The 12,780-nt window shown below is 39.3% G+C and overlaps 1 protein-coding gene across 4 annotated transcripts in view; it reads right to left on the reverse strand.

The window, feature by feature from the left end:
• The window catches only part of arhgap10 (Rho GTPase activating protein 10), a 49,227-nt gene that overhangs the window by 20,855 nt on the left and 15,592 nt on the right, over positions 1-12,780 (reverse strand). For 3 of the 4 annotated variants that reach the window (XM_053331311.1, XM_053331330.1, XM_053331302.1), the window contains exons 2-15: positions 12,122-12,217; positions 11,808-11,869; positions 10,341-10,412; positions 10,041-10,142; positions 8,430-8,540; positions 8,077-8,181; positions 7,587-7,716; positions 7,142-7,248; positions 6,889-6,983; positions 6,189-6,270; positions 5,939-5,981; positions 5,740-5,808; positions 5,133-5,207; positions 1,382-1,466 (exon numbers count right to left, since the gene is read on the reverse strand). In XM_053331311.1, coding sequence (XP_053187286.1) covers positions 1,382-1,466; positions 5,133-5,207; positions 5,740-5,808; positions 5,939-5,981; positions 6,189-6,270; positions 6,889-6,983; positions 7,142-7,248; positions 7,587-7,716; positions 8,077-8,181; positions 8,430-8,540; positions 10,041-10,142; positions 10,341-10,412; positions 11,808-11,869; positions 12,122-12,217 — 1,234 coding nt within the window. The remainder of the gene's footprint in view (positions 1-1,381; positions 1,467-5,132; positions 5,208-5,739; positions 5,809-5,938; positions 5,982-6,188; positions 6,271-6,888; positions 6,984-7,141; positions 7,249-7,586; positions 7,717-8,076; positions 8,182-8,429; positions 8,541-10,040; positions 10,143-10,340; positions 10,413-11,807; positions 11,870-12,121; positions 12,218-12,780) is intronic. The other variant, XM_053331320.1, reaches the window with a different exon arrangement.

Raw genomic sequence — 12,780 nt, forward strand, 5'->3', positions numbered from 1 at the left:
ACTTTGAAGGAATTTAATAACAGGTATTAAGTGTATTTTCCTTGTACGTCTTCACATGCTTGGCCAATAAAGCTAATTCTCATGGAACACAAAACTGTAGTCTCGACAGTGACAGACAATGCTTCAGATAGAGACTTACCTGCAAAGAAACTACAAATTCTAAAACATGGATGCTTCATGCACATTTTCAACTCAGTTCAATCACAACAGATTCAAGGTGGGTACCAAAGATTAGTGTTACCAATTCAGTATCTGACCAAAATCTGAAATAGGATCAAAACCTTCTGTTCCTGTTTCGGTGTTGAAAAATGCAGAAAACAATTTCAGAATACTATAAAGTCACAGTGTAGTTGACCTGTGTATAAAGTGTCATCGTATTAAACAGATGTGTAAAACGTTTGTCATAATCACTGTATGAAAGCTTGAGTTATGGCTAAAAACTGTGACCTTCGCTATAAAATTCTAATCAATTCATCTCAAAGTCCCAGTGGATGTTTGTGTCACACTTTAGGAATTTCTCTCCAGTCGAGAATGAGCTGGACAGTTAGTTGGTGAAGCAAAACCTAAAAAAAGTTCCATCACTTAAAGTACATCAGTATCAGTTTCAGTATCAGTAACACTCTTACTGGTTCTGTAAGGAAACAAGCAAATTCAAAACTTGTTTTTCAGTGAGGAAAAAAAAAGTTCTTTCATTTAAATGAGTGAAGCCAACTTAATTTGTTGCTAAGTGCACATGTTTACAAAATAACAACAATTGGCATTCAAATGAAACTGTAGCCAGCTTCTTGCAGCCAAACTACATTTTTAATCTTTGAACTTCACCCACGCTATCTATCAACCTAGAAAGAGTTGATGAATGTGCCACAGGCATACAGTAACAGTAAGCAATGAGACTGTCGCAAGTTAGCAAATGTTAAATCATAAAAAGGAACTTAGTATAAAAAACTAAAAAAAAGAGATATACATAATTTAATAAAATAATAATAAATTAAGCACTGAGGTTATCTTAGGTCAGAGGTGGATTTGCTTAGATGCACAGTAGATTAGAGATGTTGCTGTTTGGCAGTTTGTATTTGAATAATCAAAATAATTATGCATCCTGAGTGTTTTGACCAGTCAAGGCAAAGCCACATTCTCTGAAGATATCCATAGCAGAATAACACATTATGAAACAGCATCACATGTACACTAAACAGGTTTGATATGACATCTTTGACAGTTAAGCTGATCACAACAGTGGTTTAAGAAATTATTTGCCCTTTTCAAACCAGCACAAATAATTGCACTGACAATATCATTAATCCTTTTTGTGTGTGGCTGATTTACAGGTGTGTGCATGTGTTTGTGTGTGTGTGTGTGTTTGTGTGTCTTTCATCCTTACCTCATATAAAGCTTTAGTGCACTTGTTATTGTCTTAACGTCCCAGTCCTCGCTGGTAGACAGATCTATTTCGTTGCTCTTCTCATCTGAATGAATCACAATCAGAAAAAACACTCTCACTGGAAAATGCATTGACTGAGGTAATAACACAAAGCACCCACAATGACTCCCTCTTACTGTATGTAGCTAATGACTTTGTGTGATTTTGTTGGCAACCTAGAAAGTCCAAATACGTAATATAAATATGTAACTTGTAATTAGCCATATGAGGATAAAAGCACTGCTACTAGCCTTGGGGGTCGAGTCTAGCCCCAGTGGATATGGAAGGAAGTTACAGCTTCTGTAGAGGGCTGCTGGTTCTATACTCATTACAAGTTTAATTAATCCCTCACTACTTCACAGGCTCCACAGGGACTCCAGTGCCGTGTTGTGCTAAAAATTCAGGGGGCTTTAGTCACACCTTAAGTTACCTCTGATGAATTACAGAGGATATGGAAGTGCAATGTGTCAGTAAGGTGTTTTGAGTCAGACACATGTACATGGAGGGACCGGGTCACAGATGCAGTTTTTTACTTTACTTTGTGGGTGGTAGGTGGTCTGTTACGGAGGAAAATTTATTTTTTTGATTTGATCCATGCAGTGTAGCCAGGACAACTGTGTGTTTCTATGGCTGCTCTGTCCACAAATTGGCCTGTCCAATATCAACTTGTGAAAGCAAATGTTTTTATGGAGTGTTTGTAGCCAAAGGTGGGCCTTTGTGTATATGTGTGTTGAGATTAATGGGGTCTGCACAGGCTCTGTAGTCTGCTCTAGCACAAATGGGCCTGACTTGGTTAGATCAGGTTAGCAAAAACATGATTATAACAAGAACAGTTGGAGCAGGGTTGATTACAAAACTGCTAACCATAAAGCAGCAGTGAGTTCAAAGGTGCAATTCTTTAGTATGTGCAGCAGAGGTGTTAATATGCAACTAAAATGAAAAGGAGACGATGCAAAGTGGATGCCAGCTGGTAAAATGGAGAGAGAGTGAGAAAATGTGGCACATTTCATAGCCTACAGTTATGGTTCCCAACTCTTTTTGCTTGTAAGCCCTCAAAGGACCGGTGCGCAGGATTCAGTACTCAGCATCTAGCAGTGAGGTAGTAGATTGCAAAAAATACCTCGCCCCTCAACCCCCTCCCATATCAAGAAAGTAGGAGAATGTATGGTGACTGTGAATACACGTACAACATGAAAGGCTCTCTCTAAAGCGAGAGTTTGGTTTGTCTGTTCTTGGCTACTGTCGAACATGGTGCAACATGGTGGGTTTCATGGAAGAGGACCAGCTCCCTATGTAGATCTAAAGGGTTAATTCTAAACTTACATACACAACGATTTTCAGTTTTAGGTGATTACACAATAATGGAAATATACTTACAAATATTATTCCCTTTCTGCCAATAAATCCCCCTAAATCTTACACACTAGTCTTTTAAGACAGAGCAATCCTACTTGTGACCATTTTTCTTCTTGTATGTTGAAATTAGGACCAGTTCACTTTTTTTAATTTTTATTTCCTGCTATTTAATAATGTTGTGACCCTTTAGATTTGCCTTGCAATCCCTTGGGGGGGGGGGGGGGGGGGGGGGTCAGGTTGGAAACCCCCTGCATAGAAGGCCAGATGATCTAAATCAGCTGATGACCCTTCCCAACTGACCACTAGACACAGGATAGTATGTTTCTTGTAAAGGAATGAACCGATCCTTTAAAGACATCAAGAGCTGTTGTTGTATTTTCAACTGATATTTTTTATAGAAAAATAGTCTGCTTGGCCAATAATAATTTGTCTAATAGGTTTTTCCTAAAAAAAAAGTGCAATTACCTTATTAAAAGCTTAAAATTACATCCATTCCCTCTCCTTTATTGAAAAACCCAGAATCTATGAATATGCAAATATCATTCATTTCAAAAGTTCACTGCTTGACAAAACATGCTTCCTCCTTCAATGTAAAAAGTCCATCTCAGTGTTTGTGCACTGGAGGCTTCAAATTTCAACATCACACTTATGCATGTGAATACTGGACCACCACGATTAGCCTCCAAAAATCAGTTTATCAGTTGTGATGTCATGCTCATCACATGCCCATAGATCCGACCTGTAAAGTTGGATTTTAAATGAGCACAGAGAAACTTTCCACTTTCAGTAGATGAATGTGAAATTCTAGTTTTAAACTCTGCACATAAATCATTCTGCACAGTGAAGCTCAAACATCCAACTAAAGGAACAAGAAGCAAAACACATTTTTGAGTAGAAATGGGCTTTCACATAATTAAGAAGCAACAAAAATGTACTTGCAACTGGAATTAATGTTTGGCTATCTCTTCCAGTGTTTAATACATTTCTCTTTACCTTCTTCAGCCATGAAAATGTGGAATATATTGGGTAGGTCTTTATCTCACGACATTCTTAAAATTTGCTTCACTCTGCAATTATATTGACAGAACTTAAAACTCATCAGCAATAATAACCATATCCCTGACCAACACCACACGTTCACTTGCCACAAACTGTTCGACAGAAAGGTCAGAGACAGAAAGGAGCCCACTTTTACAGTCTTTATCCTGTTATATTGTTTGCCTGACATTCAATAGGTGCCGCTCTCTTTGTTTGTACTGTAATATGATGTGAGCCTCATTTTCTATCACACTGTCCTTTCTGACTGGACCCTGGCCATGTCGGTGGGTGAGAGATGAAAAGGAGGAGGAGTGGGAGGATCCGAAGTCTTTCCTCAGGGTTTAAAGCTTGCTTCACCCACACACTGTGAGCTGTGGTATTCATGAAATGTTTGTGAATGTGCTTGTTTATGTGTAAAAGTAGTACTACCACGATCATGCATATTAGTCATTTCAGAGACAAAATATAAGTTATGTTCAGACCAGTTTAATAAAAATATACACTATATTTGACATGCTAATTACTGTAGGTAATTTGGAAATAAGAAGTAAAATCATCAGTTTGTCTTCATTCACAACATTATGTGGAATGTCCTCCTGTACTATATTCAGAAACTTCTTCAAGTGCCACAGCGGAGTGTTAATGGAGTCTACAGCATGAGTCTGCAGGTTGGGAGGCTGGAAGGTTTTGGAGAGGAAGCTGAGACAGGCTGGCGGCTGCCTTAGTTTGTTGTCATTCTGAACACAGAGCTGAAAGTGAGCTGGTGTCTGCTGGAGACGGCAGGAAACCAGAGAGCAGACAGGGAGCAATGGAAAGGACAGAGGACAAGCTCAATAGAAAAGGAGTTGAGTGAAAGGGATTCACGAGAAGCGAGAGGCATAAAGGAAATTGAGAAAGGCAACTGACAGACTAAGCCTGCCACAAGCACATGAGAGGAGGTCGTAGCTGCACGTTAATGAAGCAAAAGCCAAAAAGTGCAAGGACGTGGATGGAAAGGACACTGTCTGGTGGTTTGGGGGATATAAAACTGAATGACAGTGAGGAAAAGATACATGAAAGCACTTGTTGCACTTGAGAGAGACATGGTTCTGACAGACTGAGTCATAGACTGATTATCAGTCACTATCTTTTTAATATCACCCCAGCAGACACATCCAATACGTCAGCACATTCAACTAACTCGGGGCAGAGAGATAGAGAGATAGTTCAGTAGCCTATAAATTAAAATTTTACTTCAACTTTATTGAGCTCTGACCAGCAACACTTTAATGCAAATACATTTCCAGAGTAGAAAGAAAAGAAAAAATATATAACTTACCAATCATTAATGAGAGGAGCTTCTGAACCTTGGAGCTTACCCCCACAACTCGGTACAGGCCTTGGTCATTAATACCTGATTAGTAATAATAATAACTTTATGTATCTCATGTTTCTGATAAAATCCTTCACAAGAAAGAACACACAAAACAATGAAATCATAAAGACTAAGGACTGAATATTGTATATACAAAAGAACAGCCATGTAACTTATGTGGAGAACAGATGCATTTAATTGAAATTTGTGTTCAGTAAGACAATCATTTGCATAAATACATAATAGGCATGTTGAGAGGGACTAGAACAAACTGATTTTTTTTAACTGAAAAAGAGGTCAGATAAGCCTGTGAGAAGAAATTAATAGGAACTTTTATGCTACGCAATGAGAGGCATTCATATTATAATGCTGTCTGCAGATCCTGCCAGTCAGCCATTTGTTTTAATATTGGAGCAAGTCTGCCCCCTTGTGTACAGATAAAGGTACTGTACCCCCATTATCTGCACCTATCCACCAATTCCCGTGTTGAATTGCCTCACATTCATCACCTTGTAATGCTGTGATATTAAATGAGCATTTCCATATTTCCATATCTAAGTCTAAAGCTCACCTCTTGTTTCTATGGCGTTGATGGAGGACTTCACAAAATCCAAACCCACATCATCCAGCTGAGCATCAACTGCAGGAGGAGGAAAACAACAACCCTTTAAATGTTTATTAAGTTTCTCATGCAACTTAATGTTTTTCTTTTAGGCCACAAAACTGTTTGAAATATAGAAAATTATAGTCTAGTACATTTTGATACTTACTTCCTCTTTCTTTAGACAAAGTCCTTCCCAGATATGATCCAATCTGTTAAAAATAACACAACAACTTACATCATCATGGTTTAGTACAGTACAGGTTAAGCGCTTGACACACGTAACATGAAGTGCAGTCATAAGCCAAAATAATATACTATAAAGAATTATATTGATGTCAGTCTAACAGCAATACAGTGGGACTACATGAGCCAAGTGTGAGTGGTAGATGATGACATAGTAGAGGCAGCTGACTCACAGGTTCCTTCCCACCCATGGCCTGCATCCAGAACTTGTGGTCATCCTCAGACAAGGCCTGTACTGTGAGTACTGTCCCCGGCCTGAGAGAGAAAAGCAGTAAAGTAAGGTAAGTGAAAATGTAAAGTGTTTATCATTCTGTGAAACAGAAGTGAAACCTGCACCCAAGGGCACTTGCACCTTGAGTTTGCAAATATGAGCCCTATTAGTCAGCCCAGCTGGTTTAGGAGACGTACAATCGTGTGAGACCAGATTGGCATCAGCTTACTCATCACAGTCAGAATGGATATGTGGACTTGAATTTCCATACTAAATCTGGGGTATTGCTCTTCTATTAATACTACAGAAAAGGGGCCGGGCTGACTTAAGTTGTGTGACAAAATGAGATATCTATTACAGGAGGGCACAGCAGGGTGGGACAAATCCTCCCAGCAAAGTGTGTAAGGGCAGCCCTCCAAGTAAAAATCCCCCTATCCTGCCCTCTGCTACAAGCATGTGGAGCTAAAATCTCTAGCTAATTTGGAATATCACAGAAGATAATATATGGGCTGTAAAGGCACTTATGAAAATGTTGCATTGTGTTCCTGAAAGATCTACCCAGGGGTAAACTTATCAAATAAAGTCACTCTGTCACTTCTGATGTAATGTAAAACAATATCTTCAACTGCAAACATAATATTATCAGTGTGTCTGTGACGTACCGGTCTGTTATGTCGAGTTCTAAGCAGAACCTCCTGTCCACCATGTCTGTCGTTTTGCGGAGACAGGATTTGAGCGTGACAGATTCTGTCTCACCCTGAAAAATAAGAAATTAGGGTTCAGAATGTTTTTCTGTGACCAAAAAAACTTTAAAGAGATGACATGTCATTATGTAAAAAATTAAAAATTGCAAAGTGAAGCCAGTTGGGATATACAGACTTTGTGACATGACACACCCACTCTTTGACTACTCACAATTTTCCCACCGGATCTGTGATCGAAGGTCACCATGTGCAGGATCTTCTGCTCTTTGACAAATGTGCAGTAGCGCTTGACCCAACTTGAACCGAAAGGAGGTGGCCCTAGAAAGAGAAAGCACAGATGTGACACATGACAAAAAGTAAAGTTGCAGCCGCAGGATTTTCCAGGCTGACATGTGTAAGACTCCTAACACACCATGAAGTCAGCAAGTCAAAAAAAATAAAGTCTGTAGTTTTAGTGAAAACATTCACATCAGGTAGACACTTTCCTCTCCAAATATCCCTTTAAATAGTGTCACTGAAACCTACTGTATGTATCAAAGTAATTAAAGTGTTAAGCAAGTTCTCGTCAACTGTCTCTGTCCATTCTATTGGAAGGTGTTTATTTGTGAGTTTGTAATGTTTGTCAATAAACAAGTGTAGTACAAAACACATCTTACGTTTTTCTTGTACATAGAGGTAGCCTTCACAGCTGATAGCGCTGGTCTGTCTGTAATCTTGAGGTGCTCCTCTGAACCTCTTCATCAGCTCGTACACTTCCGACCGTGCGCCTTCAAATCGACTCCTTGTCTGGAAGAGAGGACAAAACAACCACACAATGTGCTAAGTCATTTCCTGAAACTCAGTGGTTAGGGTAGGATGACCCCCTATTGTTAAAGGTCACTGCAAATTAAAACTTATGAGTACAACTTGGAAAACCCTTTATCTCCATGACACTGGTTGAATAATTAGGAGTAGTATAATAAAGCTAAAAATGAAGCAGGGCAAAGAGTGCAATGAAAAGTGGCAGGAGAGAAGAAACCAAACTAGTGGTCACTCTGTACTTTATTATTTTCAAGGCACAAATAGCATCACTGAGTATCACTGTTATTCGGCTCCAATGTTTAGTCTAAGGAATTTAGAGACATATTAAAAATGTATATTACTTACATTCTGAATATTGATCTGCAGTTCCTTTTTATAATGGTCAAAGTCCTTGGCAAGCTCATAGCCTTGGTGATAAAAGGTGAAGACTGTTTGAAAGAAGGCCAGCATCTGAACAGAGAACAATACAGTAGAAAACAGATAAGAGATGTTAATCTAGCAGTCAGCAAGTGAAAGAGAAAGACTACTGTCTGAAACATTAGGTCACATTAGATTATGATGGTGTAGTTGGTGTAGTCATTATCCAGTAAGAATGAACCTTAAACTCTAGTTGCATATACTATATTGACCCCTGCTATTTCTTAATATGGAAGACAAGCCACATCAGCATTGACTTTCCACTCTGGTCAGTCACCCACCGGCTCCACACACTCAAACTTCTTTCTCTCCTGGATCTCCTGCAGTTTGCACACATAGTCAAGCGACTCCTCCTGAAAGTGCGTCCTCATGACTACCACCTGGCCATCTGCCTGAAGGGGCGGAAAACACACACCATGATGAGTGTAATCAGACAGATGCGTGGAAGCAAAGGAGAAACGTTATGATCTTGGTAGATTTTTATATGATGCAATTTTAGGCTGGAGACATTTCATGTTATGGCATTAAATTCCCACAGAAGACAAACTGTAGTTGGGTGGCACTCTATCAAATGTTGATCATACTTCTGGTTAACTTCTGGGTCTATTTGTTCCCAAATAAGAAGTTTGTCGCAGAGGACTTACAATAACAATCTGTTCAACATATGAGACCCAATATGCTTAGATCCTCAATTTGGATAAGGAAAGACCCCCCCCCCCAAACACACACAAAAGATACTGAAAGAGGGCAGACAGATGTAGCAGTGGTAGAATTACAATAAGTCTGTCGATCTATTACTTGTACCCGTTTGTCCTTTGCAAGGTCGCATGCATACTGGAGCCTATCCCAGCTCATTCTGAGCTAGAGGCTGGATATCAAAGGGCTGGCATGTATCAACAGACAACATGCTCAAACTCACAGTTATGGCCAACATAGAGTTCCCAATTAATGTAACCTGGACCATGGAAGGGAACCAGAGCTACTGGGGGGCAAATATAAAATACAAAAGCTCCAGCCAGCCAGTGGATTAAAGTCCTTCTTGCCATAAGGGGACAACTGTGCTGTCCCAAAATGTACAATATCTATCTAAGAATTACAAAGAAGTGACGTAGATAACTAAGACTTGTAGTGTAAGTGTGATAAGTGTTTTTTTCCCCGACAACATGATTGTCTCAGTCTCCTTTATGTCAACTGTTGATTAATATACATATCTTATTGGTTTTGAAATAAGTGAGATCAAGCGTTTTTTCTTTGTGTATGCTACCGTTTAGTGGGTTGACTTGTAACAACTGATGCAGTGTTGATGAAGTTCATGACTCTTGTGGCTCTGAATGAATCACTGGGTCTATTTATTCAAGTCTGATAGCAATCTGTGTTGGTACCTCAGACCCTTATGTCACAAGAGTCAGAACAGACTGAGCAGCCTGCAGTCATAATGTTAACAGTTTCAAGTGTCCTCTCTGCTCGGTGTATACAACATATGGGTAAGCCTTACATGGCTATACGGAATAGCGCAGACCTCTCACTGAACACATTGTTCAGTGAGAGGTCGCTTTATTTCCCAGATTTTAGATTTTCATCTTATGGTACTGCTGCATGGCTTGTTGCACAAACTACAGCAACCAGGGATGACCTTGGTAGTATAGTACAAGCGAGTACACATTTCCTTTCCAAACAAGCCAGGAAAAACTATTGCTGCAAGGCGCGTCAGTGGAAACTTCCGCAGACCAACAGTTTTGCAGCAAGGTTCTTCCCCACAGCAGCAAAGACAAATACCAAACAGAGATTCCCAAAGCAAACTTAATACTGTTTTCCATCCGTCTAGTTGTCAGAATTGATTTGCTGTTCTGAATTTTACATGTCTGTCAGGGAGATTAGTTAAAGACCAGTACCTCTTGTAGCTGTGGCTCTTTCTTCTTTGCTGACATATTCAGAAGCTTTTCCAGAGAGCTGTAATACTTCTCAGTTTCCTTCTCATACTTTTTTCTTTCCGCCTGCAGCAGAAGAAGTACAAGCATATAAGAAGAGCAAAATACTAGATTATTCTTGGTGTGTGAGGAGATCAGAGCTATATATGTAGCACAATTAATTTTGTATTAGCAACCAAACGTTCACGTTAATCTTTAATAATTATTATTCGGTTAAGAGCTACAACACATATTATGAAGAGGCAAGTAACCATAATACAGTACCCTTACTGTGCCGAGGTAGTCTTTCCTGAACTTCTCCAGGGGTTTCATTAAGGTTTCCGTGATGTTTCTCATCTAGACAGAAGCAGAGAGAGAGGTCTTTCCTTCATTATTGCTTAACTCAATGACAAAGCCCATTAATATTTGATATGACACAACGACATGTTCTAATGTTTGTTGATTCTAGTGAAGAGTGGCAGCTCAATACAGTTTCTTGGCCTCTAGGGCAGCTGCCTTCTGACTGATGCCTTACTGGCCTTGATATGCTAAATTACACAACAGACATTACATAACTACTTTACTACTTTTATACTATTTCAGAGTATTTTTGTCCTGCAATAATGTATTAATAAGGTGAATGAGTGTATTTTTCTTCTTTCCTCCAGTGCTTCTGCTGTGCTGGCTGCAGGGCATGTCTGTGCCTGCATGCCCATCCTACTTTTCCTTACTTTGCACTGTGATGTCATCCCAATGTGCTGAACAGCGCTGTGCTTTGCTGAGCATCATGTTTACCATTATGGTCTGTGCCTAGCGCTAAAGCAGTCATCTGAAGTCAGCTACTGATGATGGGTTCACTGCCTAACCTCATACACTAGAGACAGACATTACACGAAAATGGCTGTTTATAAAAAGTTGGAAACTCTGTAAAGTGTCCAAAAAAATGTTTTTACATGTATTAGATGTTTTTATTTTAAGTTGTTCCCCTAAAGCCTAAAGTATTACTAAATTGTAGAAATCTTCAAATGACAAAAAAATGCATGCAACATTCAGCACAAATAAGTGACAGGGAATGTACAGTAGTACACAATGTGAAACTTTAACAAGGTGGTGGTTCATAACTCACTGTCATAAAGTCAGTCAGGCAGCATTTAAGAATGTTATAACTTCCTTCGTATCAGATGTGCAATGTCTGTGGTCAGTACATGAGCAATTTTAACTAGGCTTTTTGCAGTAGCTAGTTTTTATAGGGGTGTGTTGTAATGTGCTGTATTGTTGTGAACCTTGTTGCCAATAGTAGCTTATATGATCTATCTAGGTATTTAAAGCTTCAGTGTAATAATGCGGATATGCACTCCTGTCCTCTCTGCAGCCACTCCCAGGCAGGTGCTGAAGCAGTGACCCTTAGACAGGCAGAAGGAAAGGAACACTATCAATAAGTATCCACCCATTAGGGAATTGGTTTTCTCCGCCTACTGAATTATGTAGCTGCACTGTACGTTGGAGAAAATGACATTACATGTGCCTGTTGGGATCTCTGGTGGATGACAGAGTTAGACATTAATAGATGCAAGTACCAAATATGGGCAATAATAGGTGTAGGCTGGTTGGAAACACACACAGTGCAAGCACACACACAGTTAAACAATTCAAGTGCTTAACACCACACAAACACCCACACTCACACTCACACACACACACACACAGGTATTTCCCCAGGCTTTTAAGCAGGTTTGGACTGGTTGTGCTCACCATCAGCTCTCTTTGGTCTTCTAGGTTCTTGAGGAATGATGCGAACTCTTGCAAAGATTCATCTGGAGGAAGAAAAAAAATCCAAACACAGTAATAAATGCTATCATCCTGTTTCACTCTCCCACTCGCTTACACATGCAGCCCAAAAGACATGATTATAAGTTGTTCCCACCACGTGTGCACACCGAAAACTGTTCTTAATTTGCAGCTTGAGCAAGAACTGTAAACAAACATTTACAGGTTTTATGTCTGCTTTGGTGGTAACACAACTAGTGGTTAGTTTCAATCATGCGAGGCGGTAACACCATACTTACCAATGCATTTCTCATCATCTGTTTTTGCATCTCCGATATACTCAAACTGAAACTCTCCCAAGCTCTGAGCAAACTTTCGCTGTGCCATCCCGAGCTCTGAAAGAAAATTTCAATTATGAGAAACATTAAAAACAGCACATTTAAAAAGGAGCTTAATATGATTATAGCATGTTGTCAACAAGTCTGAAGAAGAACATTTTGTCTACAAAGACTACATTATAAAGATATTGTACTAGAGAATCATTTTGGAAAAGGTAAACCACTATAAGCTATTTTGAAAGTAGGCTTGATGCATCGCGCACAGTTAACCACTTTGCAAACATCCTGTTTTACTATAGTCTGTTACATCCTGTTGCAAACCGTAACAATGCCAGGAGGGCATGTACCACATGTCACCTCTAGTTAATGATCTGTGAGCAAGTCGTAGCTTACACAATTAATGAGAAAATAAGTAGTATAATGCTGCTAATTCATATTCCTATTTATCTTTCTCAGCACAATTTAAACTAATCTAAGTCTTATTTAAACTCTTCTCTGTTAGCAGTTATTTCCATAAACTACCTACTGCCTTAATGTTGTATTTATTGTTTATAAATACACATCTATGCTTTTAATTACTCAGCACACATAGTGTACATGTACAGCCTCAAGGATCTCTG

Source organism: Scomber japonicus, chromosome 2 (genome assembly GCF_027409825.1).
Source record: "Scomber japonicus isolate fScoJap1 chromosome 2, fScoJap1.pri, whole genome shotgun sequence".
NCBI classification, from domain to species: domain Eukaryota; kingdom Metazoa; phylum Chordata; class Actinopteri; order Scombriformes; family Scombridae; genus Scomber; species Scomber japonicus.